The following is a 21,021-nucleotide window of genomic DNA, read 5'->3' as shown; positions in this document are numbered from 1 at the left end:
ATAGTTTGAGAGTGACTTCACACAGAAAGACTTCCTTTATTTAGAAACGACTAGACTTTTTGAAGGGCTTGAAGCGTAGACGCATAGGAATGACTAACATCAGAATTTTGTAAAAAAGAAATCCTGTAATTTGGGTGAGCTTCAGCCTGAAAGCCTCAAATCCCGTAAATCTTCCACTGATTACGGTTGGGATGATATTCTTGGATATAAAGAGCAACCAAGGCAAATCAGATCTCGAAGATTTTTGCTGTTCTTGAGTTGCCATTTTTGTGGGACATACTAAACTATCAGAACGTGGTTCCTATGTCGGTACCAGAAAATACATAATTTTCTTTACAAATATCAATAATTCGTACTAAGTACTGACACCGGTACCGTAAGTCCAACCTCAATATTTGTAGACTGCATGCAGTTTTGTGTAGGAAGTGAAATGTATCAATAGAAGAGAGAAAACACTGCACAGAAACATTATGTTCGTATGCTGAAAATACTTTTTTGTATGTGTTGCAAAGTATCTTCAGCTATCAGGTTACTTTGCAACAAAGTTTATATGAAATGAAATGAAATGAAATTTTTGAGTTTTACGTTCCACGATTATGCCGGATATGCTCAAGGAGACGATGATGATGAGAATGAATGGAATAGTAGAATGAAAATGTGTGAGAAAACGGGAAAACCCCGAGAAAAATCACACACAGTGTTTCTCCAACACAAAGCCCATTTAGCACGTGCTGGGATCGATCCAGGAACTTCACGCAGGAGAGGTGAACGCTCCACAACTGAGCTACCACGTCCCCCAAAACACAACCTCAGAATATATTTCATATAGAGTAGAAATAACAATATGTTGTAAAAAAAAAAATGGCCGGTCTGAAAGGCATGTAAGCTAAAAAATTACAATTGCTACTCGATTTGTTTACTAGCATTGTTTAATTATCTACGGTACTGAACATCGCAACACCAACATCATTATGTTATGTCACATCCTTTCAAAACTATGAAAACTGCAAAGTACCTGCTTTGCTTCGTGATGTCCGAAGAGTAAGACGACTGAAGGCGAAAGCAGGCAAGTGGCATACAAATTTATGATGTTGAAGGCATTATTTTTCACAGCTATGGAGAAAAGAGATAGAAACAATAATAACGAAATCTTTGTTTTACGTCCTACGAATATGTTATGTAGGCTGACGGTCACAAATGAGTAATGAAAATTTATGATCTTGGAATACGATTTGGTGGAATAATGAGGGAGAAAAATAATCATTGATTAAATATTAAATTGAAAAGAAATAAGAGCCTGACGCTCAAATACTTATCTATCCGGCACCCATCTTGATCCCTCTAAAATATCATGAAATGCTTGATTGATTCTAAACCCAATAATAGTAATAATAAACACAGAATATATAATTTACGCACCTTGAAATGTAGAAATTAATGGTTGTAATTCCCAGCTTTCCAATAGACCTTTGATTTCTCCAAATGAAGATTCGGATATCTTGTTTCTTCTCAAGCAATAATGGGTTATAATAATCAGTTGCAGTCCAAAGCCAAGTCACTAAGTTAAGTATGAATATAAAAGAATTCATTAGTTAGATGCATACAAAATCCTACGCATGTAAATCCGAATCTACTTATTAAATTGTAAATTTAAACAAACTAAATTATACTACAGATATAGTGACATCAAACATATATTAAATAAGATATACAGGGTGTCTCAAAAGTCCCCTGACATAGGGTAACTCTGTTATTATCCGAGTTATAACAAAATGTCGGAGGGGAAAGCATCTCCAAATATGATGTGTCCAATCTAAAGTGAAGGAATTTTTAAAATCGGATGACCCGTTTGCGCTGTACACTCTTTATGCGCCCAATGTGAAATGAAAATGCAACGTTGCCATTTACCTGGACCCACAACATAAGTGAGTGAAGTCACTGTCTTTTACGCTAACATGTTGATGGCCAGCCTCCGTTTCAAACAGTAACTTCATTCACTTATGTTGTGGGTTCAGGTAAATGGCAACGTTGCATTTTCATTTAAAATTGGGTGCATAAAGAGTATACAGCACAAACATCTCGTCCGATTTTTTTAAAGTGTTCACTTTAGATTGAAAACGTCATATTTCGAGATTTTTTTTCCTCTTACATTTTGTTGTAACTCTGATAACAGAGTTACCCTATGTTAGGGAACTTTTGAGACATCCTGTATACATCATAAGAAGTTCCTTTCTAAATTCTACACGGATGTGGTTAAATTGAATGTGAGGTGGGTGATACACATTAGGCCTTTTGGGAGTACGTCACACGGACGACCGTAATTTTGTGTTCAAAATTTTTATGAACTGGTGGGATATGTGATACATATGGCCACGGGCTAGAATTTTCTCAGTATGTCAAATATGCAATCAGATTTCATGCAGCTTAATTTGGTGGAAAGCTATTGCCAATTGAACGTTACATTTACCTCTTTCTTGCAGATGTTGAACCATGCCGTTAGCACGTGAGGAATGGATCGAAATAATCAAACTGTGGGGCGGGAGGAGTATATGTGCAGTGGTTGCCGATTGCAGAGTCATCCACAATGTGACTCTGTGTCACATGTTTCAGTGTCACAGTAATTAACTAAATTTGAGAAGACGGGCACATTCGTGAACATACATCGTAGCGGTTCAAACTCGCGGGACCTTGTTCCTTCCCCATTTTGAACCGGTACATGAAAATGCCATTTACTCCATGTTTGCCTGCGCCGATTTTGAAAATTCCTTCACTAATCGATTTCTCCCGTTGAGTACTACAAGAACCAGTTAAAATCTCGCGGGCCCTTTATTCTTCCCCATTTGGAACCGGTACATGAAAGTGCGATTTTTTTTCATGCTTGCCTGCGCCGATTTTGAAAATTCCTTCACTAGTCGATTTCTCTCGACGAGTACTACAAGAATCAGTTAAAATCTCGCGGTCCTTTTTTCTTCCCATTTTGAACCGGTACCTGAAAATGCGATTTTCTTCATGTTTGCCTGTGCCGATTTTGAAAATTCTTTCAGTAATCTATTTCTGTCGTCGAGTACTACAAGAATCAGTTAAAATCTCGCGGGCCCTTTTTTCTTCCCCATTTTGAACCGGTACATGAAAATGCGATTTTCTTCATGCTTGCCTGCGCCGATTTTGAACATTCCTTCACTAATCGATTTCTCTCGTCGAGTACTACAAGAATCAGTTAAAATCTCGCGGTCCTTTTTTCTTCCCATTTTGAACCGGTACATGAAAATGCAATTTTCTTCATGCTTGCCTGCGCCGATTTTGAAAATTCCTTCACTAGTCGATTTCTCTCGACGAGTACTACAAGAATCAGTTAAAATCTCGCGGGCCCTTTTTTCTTCCCATTTTGAACCGGTACCTGAAAATGCGATTTTCTTCATGTTTGCCTGTGCCGATTTTGAAAATTCTTTCAGTAATCTATTTCTGTCGTCGAGTATTACAAGAATCAGTTAAAATCTCGCGGGCCCTTTTTTCTTCCCCATTTTGAACCGGTACATGAAAGTGGGATTTTTTTCATGCTTGCCTGTGCCGATTTTGAACATTCCTTCACTAATCGATTTCTCTCGTCGAGTACTACAAGAATCAGTTAAAATCTCGCGGGCCCTTTTTTCTTTCCCAACCCAATATTTTTATATATTTTGAATGTATTCAAGTATGGAACAAAAGTGTTTAATTAATTCCCTTAGTAGGCTTCTCAACTTAATATTTTTCAACTTAAATTTTATTTGTTTTGATTATTTATTTTCTTGTGACTCAATATTTAATTGCAATCGTTCATTGGGGAGAAGGGTGGCCATTCTCAAATATATAAATATAGTATTCTTAAAATTTATGTCTTCTCGTATTATTAGTTTCTTCCACTAGACCTGGAAATTGCAAAATCAATACCTGGAAAACCTGGAAAATTCAGGGAAATTGAGTTCCATATTTATGTATGAACCCTGCTATTTACAATTTTTTTCGAATAGGGAGAATTGTACAAAAGGGTGTTTTGGGAATGGTATAACAGTAGGTTTCTGGGGGTGTTGTTCGAAATGAAATAAAATCTTTAAGTTTTACGTCCCACTATTATGCTTGCTAGGCTACAGATGACTTGGTGTTGTTCGGTGGGGGTCAATGTTGCCAATTTTGGGAAAAGTCACTAAATCAGGGGAATTCGACCTCAACGATAGCGTAGGGTGACCATAAAATTTTCAGTTAAAAACGGGATAGGTTCTGGCTTTTAGATCTACCTTTGTTCTTACCAGTGCCTTGGGGCCGCGGTGGCTCAGTGGTAGAGCGTTCTCCTCTGGTGCTTGGGGTTCCGGGTTCAAACCCTGCTCCCGCCAAGTGAACTTTGTGGTGTACAAACACCGTGTGCGTGGGTTTTCTCGGGGTTCTCCCGTTTCCTCCCACTTTCTTCATTCCACCATTTCATTCATCTCTCATCATCACCGTCTCCTTTAGCCTAATCGGCATAACCGTGGGACGTAAAACTCAAAAATTTCATTTCATTTCATTTATCAGTGCCTTGATATCAGAGTTCCCCCTCTCTCTCTCTTTGTTACTGAGCGGGTACTTATGAAAAAGGAAAGACACGTTGAAGTTTGTTCAACACACAACCAACTGCTAAATCTCTGCTGTCTTTCGAGCAGTACTACGAACTATAGAGTATGTTTAATATAGGGAATTTCAGTTCAATTTTTGCCTCTTTGTTGTTATTAATACTTTTAAAAGGAGTAAAGGTACTGGGTTTGTTATTTACTTCTTTCATTTACATAAAATGGGACGAATACTACTTTTTTCCATCTACTGACGGGAAGGCCGGGAAACGCCCCTAAAACGGGACTGTCCCGGTCAAAACGGGACGTATGGTCGCCCTACGAATAATTTTTCCGATTGGAGACTTTTATGGGTGATTTTTAAATGACGATTCAGCTACTTATACATTTAGCGACTTTTTGCTGCAAACAAAATTTTCATCTGTAGAGAAGCATTATTAGTTCAAAACAGTTTTTGAACTAATAATGCTTCTGTTTGTTCTTTTTTCTGTTTGTTTGTTTTAATCAGCGCAAGTGATGAAGAGTTTGGAAATACAGCGTACCCACTGGCCCACAATCCTGCATTGTTATGTTGCCCTTGTCCTCTAACGAAGAAGAACTACAAACTTGATGTCCTTTAGTTCGCAGTTTCCGTTGAGAGACACACGTAATACATCTTTACCGATAGCAAAAAGATTAGCTATAGATGCGTGAATAAAGGCGATGTGGATGTTTGTTATATTTGTTCTTTGGGGTCTTTTAATTATTCTGCAGTTTTTCTTTTACAAAAAATTGCTTAACGTAAGTACTGTAGTGTTAATTATTTCGGAACTATTTTGACTCCACAATATGAACAAAAGTACCCGAAACAATCTGAAATGATCCCTGAATTCAAGGATTGGTTGCGCCCTGTTTACAAAGATGTGAGTAGAACCAGCGGCGCAAATCTGTCTTCAACATTGGGGGGGAAGGGTAAGACCGTTACCATACTTTTTATTTTGCGATGTCCAAAATAGTTATGAAGTTGAAAAACAATGTTGTGGAGTATCAGAGTTGTCTTCAGCATTGGGAAGCTGCAGATTTGAGGCTTATTCTGGGAGACGTCTATTTTATCTCACGTTCCTTTGTAGCAATTGGACAAAAATCATCAAATTTCTCCCAAAAAACACATTTCAAATCGGATTATTGGGGAAAACTCCCCCTCAGTTCCAAGATTGGAGGGGACATGTATCCGTCATCCCCCCCCGGGATTTGCGGCAGTGAGTAGAACATATTGTTTAGTTTACATCTACAACTTTAAAACAATGCTTATAGACAATGAATTTCTCGATTATTTTTTATAGCGACTTTTCACCCAAAATTCGAGTCGCCACCTCTCGTTTCGCAAACTTATTGTCAACAGTTTGGCAACACTGGTTGCGGGGAGAGCTACAATGGAAATGAAAATGAAATGAAATCTTTGAGTTTTATGTCTCACGGTTATGCCAGTTAGGCTAAAGGAGACGGTGATGATGAGCAATGAATGAAATGGTGGAATGAAGAAAGTGGGAGGAAACGGGAAAATCCCGAGGAAACCCACGCATGCGGTGTTTGTTCACCACAAAGTTCATTTGGCGGGAGCTGGGATCGAACCCGGGACCCCAAGCACCAGAGGTGAACGCTCTACCATTGAGCCACCGCGGCCCTAAGAGATTGAGAGTCATAAACTTAGTCACTTTCAATTTTGTAATATATATATATATATATATATATATATATATATATATATATACTGTATATATATATTACAGTATATATTACTGTATATATATATTACATCACTGACTGATAACTAAAATGCTTGGATTGTATATATAAAAGTCACCGTAAAAAGCCCGTAAAAAGCTTCATTCGAACTCGGAATCGAACAATTGCATCTGTAAAGCAGTGCTGAGTTGATTTTAACGTTCCTTTCAGCAGCAAGGCTGTATGAGACATGGACTTACAGATTAACGTGAAATCCGAACCACATAAGCTCCGGCCGGGAATCGAACCCGGGTGTCCCACGCCAAAGGCGTGTACACTAACCACTTAGCCACGAGGGAACCCATCTGGGTAATAGTTAAGAACAGCTACTTCTCATCTCCCGTGCACGAGGATACATCTTATTGTTGCACTACCTAAACACCCTAAGTACAAGGGCAAGAACTCAGTCTATTACCTGCTTTTTAACATCCTAGATCAGCGTTTCCTAACCTTTTTCAACTTGCGGCACACTACGGATGTAACTTGAATTCTCGCGGCGCACTCATAGATATTATTATTTGTAAATATAAAACTAGTATTTTTTCTGCGATTATTGATCTCCTTCTCACAGAGAAGAAAGCTCAATCACTGTTTTTTTTTCCCGTGGTAAATTATTATGCTTATTTTTCATTCTAATTTAAAAATATAAAACAATTGCAATGAAATATTGGACTCGGGTTTTTAAAACTAAGCTTTCTTGTTCGAAAACTGTATCCAACCTTTCACTAAGAAGTAAGATCACTAAATAACGAACGAACAAACAAATCTTTTTTACTTTTAAAATACAAATGTATTTAATTTGTCGAAAGGATTGGATGTTATTTTAAATTTTCAAGTTACAAAATAGTCTGCAACAATAAAGAAGCAATAATAGTCACAACAATGATAACCAATATATATTTTCAACATTAAAAATGTACAGAAAAGTAACACGGTATGAAACTTAAAGTTGTAGATTCATAGTAGAGGTTCATAGTAATGTGAAATAAAAATATACATTTTTCCTTCGTCTTGCAATTTGATTGCTATAGAATTAATAATTTGCTTCGACTTCCTCGCGGCACACTAGCGGCCCATTCACGGCACACCAGTGTGCCGCGGCGCACCGGTTGGGAAACGCTGTCCTAGATAGTCAATGAATAATTCCTGAAAGTATGGCGTTTCTCGTCCTTCCCTAAATGGGAAGTACGGCTCCTTAACTATAACCCTCATCTGTAAGGCAGTGTAAGCAACAAAAAATTAAAAAAAAAAAAAACGCACACTGGATGTTTGCGCAACTGAGGATCAAAACATCCTCAATGGAGTATGAGAAATCGTAAACGTCAATCAAAGTGTGTTTTTGCTTATTCATTACTTCGTTAATAGTTAATTCCTTCTAGAAATAGTGAAACAATACTATGAAGAAACACTAATTAAACTAATAACTATTACGTTGTGTTTCTTACCATACCGTTTTTACCAGCCATAGAATTTGAACCTAGTACTATACTGCATTAGTCACGCCGGAACGAAGGGTGAAATTCAAACGCCTGGCACTCGTAGAGCTGTTGAAGCTGTGTTGTAGTTACGCGGCCTGCGTTGGTACTCCTCAACATAAATACGTCACTGCCCAAAACCAGGAAACATCACAGACAGAAGACAGGGGCACAATCAGTGCCTGACACTTCACGAACTCAAACCCGCCAAGACTCAACTCAACATGACCTTCAATTACGTTCTACAGTAGAAACCAAACCAATGCTAAGGCACAAACTTACCAACTTCCTATATGAAAACACAAGAAAAAAAAATCAAACTTTTTGGTTCCAAAGTGATGCCATAACAATAATACTAAAAAGGTTTTAATTCTCAGTAACCCAAACATTAATTAACTAGGGAACATAACAAGCAAAAATAAATAAATAGAAATCAAATCAAATTAAATTTAAAAAATAAAAACCTGACAAGTAAGCTCTCCCTGACTACTTTTTTTTAAAATTTCAGTGAGGCTGTAAAATATATCAATATCTTCGTCAAATATATATATTTCAATGTAAACAAGTTCTTTAAACAAAAGAAAGCTCTGTAGTAGAGCGCTTACATCTGACCTGTTAGGTCCCTGGTTCGATTCCTGCTCCCGACAAATAGCCTTTTGGTGAACACTGTAGGTGTGGTTATTCTTAAGACTTTCCAGTTTCCTTACATTTTCTTGATTCCACCATTATCATGTATCTCATCGTCACCTTCTCACTTACGTTTATGTACAATCATGGGGCGTTAAACTAAAAGTAAAAAAAAAAAATGCAAATATCCTAATAAAAATGAGTTTTCTAGACTACACAAGTGGCCCCGCGTAGCGTAGTTGCTAACGCTCTCGCCTTCGGTGCGAACGGTCCCGGGTTCGATCCCGTTGGGGATCGATTTCCTCAGTCGAAAAAGTATCAAAAGATTTTAAGTCCAGCCATCCTGAATGAGATTTCCTTGGGTTTTCCTCATTCACAGCAGGAAAATGCCGGAGTGGTACCTAACATATAGGTCCCAGGCCGTTTTCTTCCTTCCCAAATCCTTTCTTCCCTTCCTTTACCCGGATAGTGTGCTCATCGAGGGACGTCATCCCTCATATGTGACGGGCTAACAAGGCCATTGATGCCGAAAGCCCAGAGACCTAAAGCCTAAATCTTCACTACACAAGGGAATTTTCGCGCTGAAAACGGTTTCTTAGCAATTATGTTAAGCAGTCCTGTAGTAACTCTGCACCACGTAATAAATCGTCACATATAAAACGGAATGAATAAACACATAACATTCATTTTGCTACCTTGTAACGTAAAATGTTTCAAAACATTAATATTCAAAGATTTCTCAAAATTCAGATTCACCCATTCCATTCTCCTCAATCATTAACGAGTTGTAGTCATAAACTATATTACTTACTTAGTACTATACTAAAGCAAGTTACACTAAAAGAATATATAATTAATGGAATATTTAACTAAAGTAATAGTTAACTAGTGCACTTACCCATGTTTTTGTTTCCTTCCTCTCTTCTTTTCCGATTGTAACAACCTCGTTTCGCAAGCAAAAGACGCTAGTTCAATGACGTCAGCCATGGCGAAAGAAAGAGTGTCTATAGGCGGTCTGGATCTCACGTACAGATGGACGTATATAACCTATAACTGAAGTACTTAACATACGTATATGTATGTAAAATACAGAAGATTGTTAGATGTCAGACATCCTGCAGCGAAATGATGTAATATCTAAGCGGGTAAAAGGCAGTACCTGTGTAGTATATGGATAAAGTACGCTCCGTACAGATTTCCTTAGTAAACATAACGAATCCTTGTATTTGTACAATATATCGCTGTCCGGATAATGGATTTTTCTCAGTGTATTATGAAAATTTGTTTTACCAAAAATAACCTGAAACATTTTCATACTTAATAGCAAAAGACTGCTGGTATGAACTACATCAAATTGGTGATTGATATGAATGACAAATTTAAGGGGTTTTCTTGGATACGTTCTTGATTTATCTTAATACTACTTTTCCGTAAAAGAATTACACTAAGGTTGGTAAGGGAAAACAGTAAGTTAGTTGTAGAGTTAGGTCTGCTTGAATAATCAAAAGTATTGACAATTTGAAAAGCGTAACATCAGAATTTATTGAATATATAAGAAAATATAATATGTATTAAATAATTTTAAACATGGCGAAGCTATTACTCACTAGTAAATGTATATTAGCAGCGGGAAATAAAGGTAAAGCTATATGGAAACAAATTAATAGGATCAAATGTAAAACTAAAACAATAGACATAAATAATCAGATAGTATGTGACCCAAAGAGTATCGAAAATAATTTTCAGGTTGAGTTGTTCATCTGAAATTTGTCAGAAACCAAATATCAGTCGTAATTTATCACTAAAAACACTGAGTTTTAGAAATAAAACAATTAGTTTCTATTTACTTTAAAAAAACATTCAGCATCCTCAACTAGATTATTATTTTTTCAGTATAATTGACTTGCGTGTACCTACTACATGAGTTTAGTAATAATTATATCCAATCACACGAAATATATTATTATCACATGAAAGAAGATAATTTTGAGATTAAATACAAACTAATTGTGATAATACTAGTTACCATGATTTCCCATTTATTAAAATCTGCGAAATAAATTAGTAAATCAATAATAAAGTACAGTAAATCTTTATGAATAATTATCTAGAAGTGAACTTGAAGGAGGACGTTCTAGAGAAAATTTATATAATGCAATAGAAGGATTGCGGAAATGTAAAAATAAATGAAACAAGATACTAAACACGTTACAACGTGTAATTTAATTAGCTTGGATTACAAGTAAAAGCTAAGAGGCAGGTTAACTGTTTACAACACAGGCACTTTCATTATGCTTACGCGCATACAATTTGCAGGGGTGCCCACAAGGGGGCTATGGCGGAAACTGCGTCATTGAAATATTTGGGGGGGGGTTAAAAATCTATATAAATATGTTTGAAGGGGTGTAAAAATTAATCGAAAAGATATTTTTTCATGGAAGAACACCTATGGATAGACAATTGCGGGGGGTGCGTCATGGACATAAGGGGCCACTGCAATTTGTAAATGTAAACTGAATATTACTGGCTCAAAGTTTAACCCTGTAAGTTCCTAGTCCCCTTCGTTCTTTTAAAAGTCAGCATTTAATTCATACCAGCGCCTCGTATGATTGGTGTTATTTAAACGAATAATGGCCAGTGAAATTAGTTTTCTTGTGTTATCTTTAAAAGTAATCATTCTGACTGATGTAACCACTGTCCAGTCCTTGTGGAAGAAAATAATATCATCCGACAGCTATGATTGTCCAAATATATCAGCTGCGAATACGAAAAATCGTCAAATAGAAAGAATTCCAACCATAATTCCTATTTTGTTTTCCTTTATTGCTACAATTTTTCTTGCAAATAAGATGCAATCCTAACGCCTGACGTTTCTACCTAAATAGTTCCTTCACTTTTTGAATTCACCGAAATGCTAATCATTGCTTCTCTCAAAGAATTTAATCTAAATTCCGTAATTCTCTTCGTGGTCTATATGAAATTTTACACATAGTAAATTTAATAATATGGTATTCGTTTTCAAACACCATAATAGGGTCCTTTGAAATTCAGCCACTGTAGTGCTGCGTTCGGCATCCCGCTTATGCACGTTAGGTATTTACATCTTTTGGTAAGCCATACACGCCATTACGGAAATATTAGACGGTTTTTGCGTTTGTTTGTTAGTAGTTAAAATGTTTCCGCCAATTGAGATTGTGCTGACTGTGAAATACAAGCTAAGATTCGTTTTCGTAGCGTTAAAGCCATTAAAGCGACTGGAATTCATTGGCAGTTATTGAAGTGTATGAAGAAAACATTGTGAGTGATGGAAGGCACGGAAGTGGTTTGGAGCTTTTAAAGAGATATTCAAATTTCCTACATGAGGTTACTATAAAATGAAATCATAAAACATTACGGATGCAGAAGATTATTTTAACAAGACTGTGCAAATCCTCGATTCATCAAGAGATGGTATTTGGGTCTGTTGTAGGCCATATCAGTCCAGGGGCGCTCAATAATTTTTCACATGTTCAGTTTGTGAAGAAACCTCGAACAGCAAACTTTTTGTAATCTTCCACTTGGATTTTTGATTTAAGCTTTTGAATCTAATGAACATACGGTACCAATAAGAACATTTTAAATAACTCAGGTGGCTTGCAGCGTGCAGCTGAGGCACTATGCTTTTCACGCTATGACGATATAGCTTGAAATCAGCAGAGCTCTTCTCTGTATTAATCCGAAGAACCAAGCACATTTACTTAGTACATTGTACATAAAGTAGTGACATTTTACTATTAGTTGACAGGTCAATGCATGCATCTTCCAAGGTTGTATACAGTGCTGCAAAGATATTGGATGTATAAACATCATCACAACAAACTTGGTTTTTCAGTAACTCTCCTTCTTCCTGACCAACTGAGCAAATATCTTTTAGACGAGAAAATAGAAATATAGGTAATTAAGGACTATTGTGTAAGGAAACGCTCTCTCCGGGATCGTTCAGATTAATGTTCAGTCAGCACATTAACTAGAAGGCCTTAATGTAGGCTTCTTTCTAGTGATCTGTTATAACCTGTCGATTCCCTGAAGGACATGAGAAGATGGTATCCGTCCAGACGCACAATAGTAATCTTCAAATCACTACCTTCTTTTGGTGATGCAACCATCTAAGCAGCTTTGATGTACAACAGTTTGTCAAGTATGATAAGGCAAGTACACTGGCTATTCTGTTGCCAAATTTCCAAGGCAAATACCACAGCTGTATACAAAGTATTCAAATTTTCAGTGACAAGATTGAGCATCAATATGAGTTAGTTGATATTGCATGAACGATCGTTATCACATGTCATTATATGTACCCATTCTACAACATAAAGTAACCAGTTAGGTTCCATCTTCCAGCAGCCCGCAACATGCACACCCAAATGACTCTTGAAATATCTTCGGCGGAATACTCTCCCAGGTCCCTTACTTCAATGTTTTTAGAACCCGAACTTTGAAAAAAAAGGATTGGTCAGATTGAACTAAAATGGTGCTGGTGACCAAATAATTTGGTCAATATAGCGATAACCAAACGTTTGGTCATCAGCGCGAAATCATTTCGTTTCAATTTTTGGTTGCAACAACCTAGTATTTGGTTACCAGTACCAAATATGCATTTGGTACTCCTGACCGAATATATAGGATTTGCTTGGGAATACCAAAATATTTAGTTAAAATAATCCAAGTTTGGATCTTGGAATTAAATAATTTTGTTATAAGTACTAAACTTGCAATTAGTGAATTCAACCAAATGTCCTATACCAAATGTCATTTACCAAAAATAAATTGGTAGCAATTATCAAACACTTTGGTTACAGGAACTAAACTGCAAATAATACACGCAATACTCCATAAGAGACATGATGAAATAAAGTGATATGACAAGGTAGTGTACAAAGTGATCACGGAAAACTGTACAGCACACACGGCATGAATGTTATGCTATATAAAGTTTTTCTCCTACATTCGTTTATGCGTATAGCCACCGTCGGTGACGCGCCTGCCTGCTCCCTACAGACGCACACCCCCTTGCTGCTCCTCTCCCCGAACTCACTTAGATAGGATTCATGGCTTTTAGTGACATCCTAACAAGAGTTTTTTTCATGTTCTATACAATGCAGATTTTATGCCATACGTCTACATTGCATTATACTCAGTCCGAGTTGAATACCGCAGATGGAAGCTCGAAAGTGAATTTAATTTGATTTTTTAAAAATTTTCGTAGCTTTTATTATACTGTTTCTCGAAAACTTAGCAGACGATTAACTTCGGAATAAATGTGGTTGTTTCTTATACAATTTACGTGCTTTAGTAATGAAACATTTATTAACGTATTTCGCAAGAAATATAGATCTCACAGGTAAGGGGTCACATATTTAAACTGCTTATGAAATGTGTTTTCAAAATTGTATACTGAAATTGAAATCCGTGCTAAGTTCCAGAAATGGAGAAGTTCGGTTTAATGGCAAAATGTGGCCTATGTGTTCAACATTGCTCAGTTAAAATCAGTCTATCTAGTAATCACTGTGGAAGTAATTCAAATAATCCCAAGAAGAACGCGCATGGGCCTAGGTGTCACCAGTTCAGAAGTGAACTCTGGGCTTTTTACTCATTTATAGTCAGGCTAAATTATATGTCATATTTCTTCGAAATTTTAAATTTTGTGAATCTGTAAACTGTGAATAAAGTAATTATTTAGCAAACTTCTGGCGTTTGTGTCACTTTACCACTTTCCGCAAGTTGCTAGTGGCGGAATAGGAATTGCCTCAACCCCTTTCCCTATAATTTTGCAACTTGCCCTAGCGTCGTTACTGGGCCTGGCCTCCTTCATATGTATAGAAGCATATTTGTTACGCCAAATTTACGGGCACTAATAACGAATTACCTAACAGTAAAATAATATATAAGAGAACGTAAGCTTACCTCGAAACAGGTAGATTAGCTGCAGTAACTCCCGTTTTCTGTTCCTTTGCGCACTAACCGTTCCGCTCTTTAAGCTGCCATTTGCTTTCCATGATTACCCAGAAATCAATAGATACACGTGAACTTGTAACTAACATTTTGGTCAGAAAAAACAAATAACATGATTTGGTTGGTATAATCTGACCAAAAATATAGTATTAATGATCAAACACGTTTGGTGTAACTGAACAAATTTTGGTTAAACGGAACAAATGAACTGACTAAATTCCCTGACCAAACACATTTGGTATTTCAGACCAAGTCATGGTTTTCATTGTTGAGATTTGTGATGCTATGTAGTATTTAATTTTCCTCTCCTCTCTCTAAAATTTCTTCAACTGTAGCAATCTTTGGATTACGTTGCAAGTGTATTTCTGTATCTTCATTGAGAGGATTTGCCGACACGACAGCTTTGAGATAGTGGAACGTACTATAACCACCCGCTGTCCAAATGCTGAAGTCTCCGTTGTCCAAAATGTGTTGAATAAAATACCGTTGAAAGAATTGGTCCTATTCCCGAAATGAACAATAGGGTTGTTCTTCTATCCAGCGTTTTTAAAAGTTTTGATGCCGATATTGTTTAGAAACGGAAAAATATATCGTATACAGCCAGTGGCCAGCGACTTTCTCAGTAGTGTTGCATAAACGATAAACAAATGTACAATGTTTCATTCTAACGAACATGGCTCTGCTATTATGAAGGAAATAGGTATCAATGGAAAGATCAAATAGAGGACAGAAACTGTTGTATCTGGTAATTTGCTACACCTACGATATTAAAACGTCCAGAGCGAGAAAACGAAATCAAGATTCTTTCTTTCAATGTTTCTAGATTTTGATCGTTTGCTATGGCACTCCATGAAGAGAACTCTAAACAATATATGCTTGAATTCAAACGTTGTATATTTCTGTTTCATTCAAACATAATTTGATTCAAACATAATTTGACTTGTACCTGACTATTTGCATGTAAGAACCATTTCAGTTACATTTTACGTTTATACAGAACTACAGAATCGAATAGCCTGGAAACCCATCATGCAGAGAAGAGTTCGGTACTTTTGATATGTTATGCAGGGCATCAAATAAAGCAAGTATGTCCATTTTCAGCTTCACAATATTATTTGAAGGTTCAGTTGAAAATCGGTCTAACATGACTATTAGGTTATATTCCACATCATATAATACAACTCAAAAAGGCCAATTTTACAGAACAGATAAAGAAAACTACTTCTTATCTCCACAAAATGGATTATCTTTAAAGTGTTTTCCAATTCTAACTTTAGCTGAGGTACTTAAAATTATTATACATTAAAAATTATAATAGGTAATTTAGAACCTATTATGAGCTATGGCAATATTATTTTGGAATTTGGAATATATTGTAATGAAGTGTTAAGAAGAAAGATTTTAAAATTGTTTGGTTATATTTTGTGATGGTTGGTAGCGTTTAAAGTCTATGTATTATTATTATTATTATTATTATTATTATTATTATTATTATTATTATTATTATTATTATTATTATTATTATTATTATTATTATTATTATTATTTAATTACTGTGCTTATTTGTCATTTGTATGCTTAATTTATAGGAAAATCAATGGAAATGAAAACCACATCCTTAAGTTTAGAAGGGACATCAATTACTACAGCTAACTCACTAAGTACGACACATTTTCCTAATAAAGAGACAAAATCCGATTTGGAAATAGTCGATCTTATAAAGAAGTGCAATACAAGTAACTTGAATACTGTAGAAGCAGGCGTAAGTATATCTTCTTGTATTGCAAATTATGGCGAAATATGGAACTCAGTGTTCTCCACCCTATTTTATTAGTAGATTCAGGAATAGTATTAACATTTTGAAACGTGATTTCCTTATAATTTCCCTCTATCTCTATATAATACTGTAGTTTTGTAGAAATGAATGTCCCTGATACATATGTGTAGTATTTTGGGGAAACATTATGTATTTACATTAAGATTCTGCTATTCAAATAATATTTGTATCTAATCATAACAACGACGGTTCCCACAAAAGCCATATTAACATTTTTCCTTTCTACAAAAACTGAAAGAAAGAACGAAATTCTGAAATATGTATATGGAATGTTTGTAGATATGTAAAATTTACATATATTGAGTTGGAAGAATATTCGTATCCCTATCAGAAAGTAGCCCGAGAAAAGAATTAGTACAAAAAATCGTTCGTTTTATGTGTGTTTTTATTCGAATTACAAAATTACAAAACATTTTAAGAACAATTACGTCTAAAAGCTACAATCCATCAGACACTGCCGACAGTGTGAAAGGTTCCATTTAACAATGACCTTCCTATGGGGCAATCTTCTTATTTCATGGCTCTCTTCACGTGTTCGAATAAGTATTCCATCCAGTTGTTCCTTTAATTTTGGTTTGAGGTCGAGATAGCAAGGTTACAAGTCCTTCGAATAGGGTGGATGTTCGGATATTTCCCATCCCATCGCGAGAGATGGTTCTGCGTACACGCTGTCATATGGGCTGTCGCACTGCCATGAAGGATGAGTATACAGTCTAGAAGTTCACGACTTTGCTCCCGAATAGCCTGATGTGCGTGTCGTTTTAGTAATATATGTGACTAGTATAGTGCATTGAAAATTCTGCCAGGAAGCGTTTCTGTATGATCGTGATCCTCCCGTCTAGTGGGTTCTTTGAGATAATACTTCGAACAACTCTAAATACTAGATACTTCAAAGGGCGCTAGTATAGGAATACATATGTTGATCAGCATAATCAATGCGATATGTAAAACTATAATTGTAAAGAAAGAATGAAAAATTGTAATATAAAGTAGGTTTTTAAAATTAAACGGTGCAAGTGTTTAAAATTAAAGTAATAACTGTAATGGTAAAATAGCTTTGGACACAACTTTGAACAAAAACATTGATAAAGGATCGATTGAAAGGTCTGAAAAGCGTAAAGCAGGGGTGATAAGTGCGGAACGTAACCGAAAAAGTTTATAACGCAAAAAACGAAATTCTTGGATAAAATTGTTTGCAGTTTATATAAATTTAAAATTGCACCTTCATTAAATTGATCGGATTTATCTTTTATTTCCTTTAAATTTATTTAACAACTTTCGAGGTTTAATTTGTTAATGGTTATTACAATTATTAAATATGATTTTATTGTCATGTTTTCATTTTCAACATACATGGATATATCAAGTTATGCCACTAATACAATGTCTAGTAATGAAACCAATGTAACCCTCCACCAGCACTTACAATCAATTGATACGAGTATAAACATGTGATTCGTTATTAAATCTATTAATATCAAAAATATTAATGTACAACATTTCTGCACAGAAATTCGTTACAGTATATTTTTTCAAGATGTAATTACGTAAATCAGGCTATATTAACCTATTTGGTATAAAAAATCTAAAGACCTTCCTTTTGTCCCATCGTTTTTCCAGTGAAACTCATAACTTATTTTCAGTGTTTCATAAGTTTTTTTGATTGAATAAACATATTTGTGATTATGTAAGAGTTTTAGTAAACTGTGTTTGGGAACAAGTATGGTAATAAAACTATATCTATCAAAACAAGAATTTCAAAATAATGTAACTTGTAAAATCCACCACAAAACCTAATTAAATATATATTTCTCATCTTCTCTCGCAAACCTAATATATTCTTCTCCTGATCCCTCAAGAGATATCAGCACGCATGTACACAAACCATGCATTAATTTAATAAACTTCAGTTTATTTATATAATGATATAAGTTGTGTGTATATATATCGTAATATTCTTCCTCAATATCTCGATCATGCCGCGGTGGGGAGCTTCCGTGCTCTAATGATCTCAAGATCTATGCCGCAGGTAGCTTTGCTATCAGAGGGCTTCCCATGCCGGACAGATCTTTAGGAATAGAAGCCAGACGAACAGAGATATTATGGTAGTGGGCAGCAGCTCTACCATTAACACTGAGGCTGAAGATGATTGGCATCCGCAAGGCTCAGATGTGAACAAAAACAGACAGGAACAGGATGATATCCTGTATGGCTGTTTAATTCGAGGAGGAAGGACCTGGAACACTATCACTTTACTCATTCCCTAGAAAACATGGAATGAGAAATAAGAAAGTGTAATATTACGTAATACGACACTACTATTTCATAGAGGGTCGTCCCCAACAGTGGAGGAAAGCGAAGCATGGCCTCTTCGGTCGTCATCAAACGAAACCCGTGCAGGATAGGAACCTGGAATTTGCGATCGCTGTTACAGTGTGGAAAACTGGAAAACCTGAAGAAAGAAATGGAACGAATGAAGATTGATATCCTGGGAATCAGCGAAGTTAGGTGGCCTGATGGAGGAGACATGTGGAGCAGGGACTTCAGATAGATTTGGTCAGTAGTTGTAAACGGTACAGCAGAAGTCGGTTTGGTTTTGAATAAGAAGATAGAACAGAAAGTTATGGGCAGCTGGAGATTCAATGAAAGGATAGTAATGTTGAAGATAGCAACCGAACCGAGGAATATGATGACAATCCAAGTATATGCTCCTACATCAAGCTACATAGATGAGGAAGTAGAAGAAACATATGTGCAACTAGAAGTATTGATGGAAATTCAAGAAGAGGACAATTTAATCATCATGGGTGACTGGAACGCAGTTGTCGGTGAAGGCAAAAGAGAGAATGTAACTAGGAATTTCGGCCTAGAAGAAAAGAGTGCGAAAGGTGCACGATTAATTGAGTTTTGCAAAAGCCATAATCTGACTGTAACAAACACTTTCTCGAACAACCACTAAGAAGAAGCAACTCATGGACAAGACCAGTAGACAAAGAAAGATACCAAATAGACTATATATTGCTCCGACAAGTATTTAGAAATCAAGTGAAGAACAGTAAGAGTTACCGAGGCGCAGACGCTGATACCATAGACCATACCCAGGCGTTTAAACCATAATTTAATTTTGATGAAGAGCGAACTCCGACTAAAGGAAGAAAAGAGTGGTAGCACCAAATAAAACATGGAACACAATCAAGCTAAGAATAGATGAAAACATGAAAAGGGAATTTGCAAATGCCATAGACATAGAGATGTCTAAGGTAGCTTTAGCAGGTGATGACATCAACTCGAAATGGGAGGCCATGAAAGCACGGATTACAAAAGCAGCCGACGAGCGCATAGGAAGAGAAACGAGATCCCAATGTAAACCCTGGATAACAGGGGAAATTTTGGAAATGGTGGAGAAAAGAAGACAATTCAAGATAACAAATAAAGAAGAGGAATGCAGAAGGTGCAGAAATCACATAAATAGAGAAGTAAAGAAGGCCAAAGAAAACTGGATTAACAACTTGTGCAAAAAATTAAGGAACATATAGTCAAAGGCAATACAGAAACGACATATAGAAAGTTTAGAAAACCGTTTGGTGAGTAAAAGAAACACACAGGCACTACCATAGAGAAGGACGGGACAACATTAATAGAAGAGGAGTAGATAACAAGAAGATGGAAGGAATACATTGACGAACTCTAAAAGAAGAGAGAGTGATTGAAGAAGAGATAGAGAATGAAGAAGACGTTGATGCAAATGAATTAGGACCATCAATTCTACAGTGCGAATTTGACAATGCTTTGGAGAAAATGCAACATGGTAGGGCCCAAGGAATAGATCAAATACCAACGGAAATGTTCAGAATCTCGAAATAGCAACAAAAAAGAAACTATTTAATCTTATTAATGAAATTTACATCTCGCAAAAAGTACCAAGAGACTTTTAGAAAAGCACATTGGTACCTATCCCGAAGAGAAAAGGCGCACCGAAATGCGAAGAACACATGCTAAGTTTGCTTTCTCATGCATCAAAAGTACTCTGCAAAATTATCGCATAACGAGTGGAAGGGAAAATAGAAGAACTGTTATCAGAGGACCAGTTTGAATTCAGGAGAAACAGGGGAACAAGGGAAGCAATATAGAATCTACAGTTGGTCATGGAACAGTAGATGGAGATGTAGTAAATGCTTTTGACAACGTAGATTGGAATATAATGTTGAGAGATTTGAAGAATCTGGAATTGGATTACAGAGACAGAAGAAGAATATACCAAACTTATAGGAACCAGAGCTGTTATAGGGAGAGATCAGAAGGAAGCAAGAATAAGTAACGGAGTGAGGCAAGGATGTGGACTTTCTCCTCTCCTGCTCAACGTTTATATAGAAGAGGCTATGAAAGAATTCTTTGATAAAAACAATTAAGACGTAAAAGTATGGCCAAGTGTTCAACATAATAAGATTTGCTGATGACAAAGCATTGATAGTAGAGAAGGAAAAGGACTTGCAGAAAGCACTTTCAAACTTGAACGACCAAGTGGAGAAAACATGCAAAATTAAGATAAATAAGAAGAAAACCAAAGTGATAAAGTGCACAAGAGCAGGACAGGAAGGGGCAAACGTATGGCTAGATGGAGAGAAAATCGAAGACGTTGAGATGTTTCCCTATTTAGGAAGTCTAATATCCTCAGACGGAAGAAGTGAAAAAAACGCAAGTTCCAGAATAGCGCAGGGCAAACAAGCATTCAATATGAAAAGAGGAG

General features: G+C 36.2%; 1 protein-coding gene across 3 annotated transcripts in view; it reads left to right on the top strand.

Annotated features, from left to right (window-relative positions):
- Positions 1–21,021, top strand: part of LOC145685838 (uncharacterized) — a 79,106-nt gene that overhangs the window by 11,389 nt on the left and 46,696 nt on the right. For 2 of the 3 annotated variants that reach the window (XM_081758445.1, XM_081758446.1), the window contains exon 2: positions 16,027–16,199. The exons of the other annotated variant lie outside the window; for it this stretch is intronic. In XM_081758445.1, coding sequence (XP_081614571.1) covers positions 16,027–16,199 — 173 coding nt within the window. The remainder of the gene's footprint in view (positions 1–16,026; positions 16,200–21,021) is intronic. 3 annotated transcript variants of the gene reach the window in all.

The sequence above is a fragment of the Thermobia domestica genome, chromosome 5 (assembly GCF_964235325.1).
Source record: "Thermobia domestica chromosome 5, izTheDome1.hap1.1, whole genome shotgun sequence".
Classification (NCBI taxonomy): domain Eukaryota; kingdom Metazoa; phylum Arthropoda; class Insecta; order Zygentoma; family Lepismatidae; genus Thermobia; species Thermobia domestica.
This window is presented reverse-complemented; position numbering and strand designations above follow the sequence as displayed.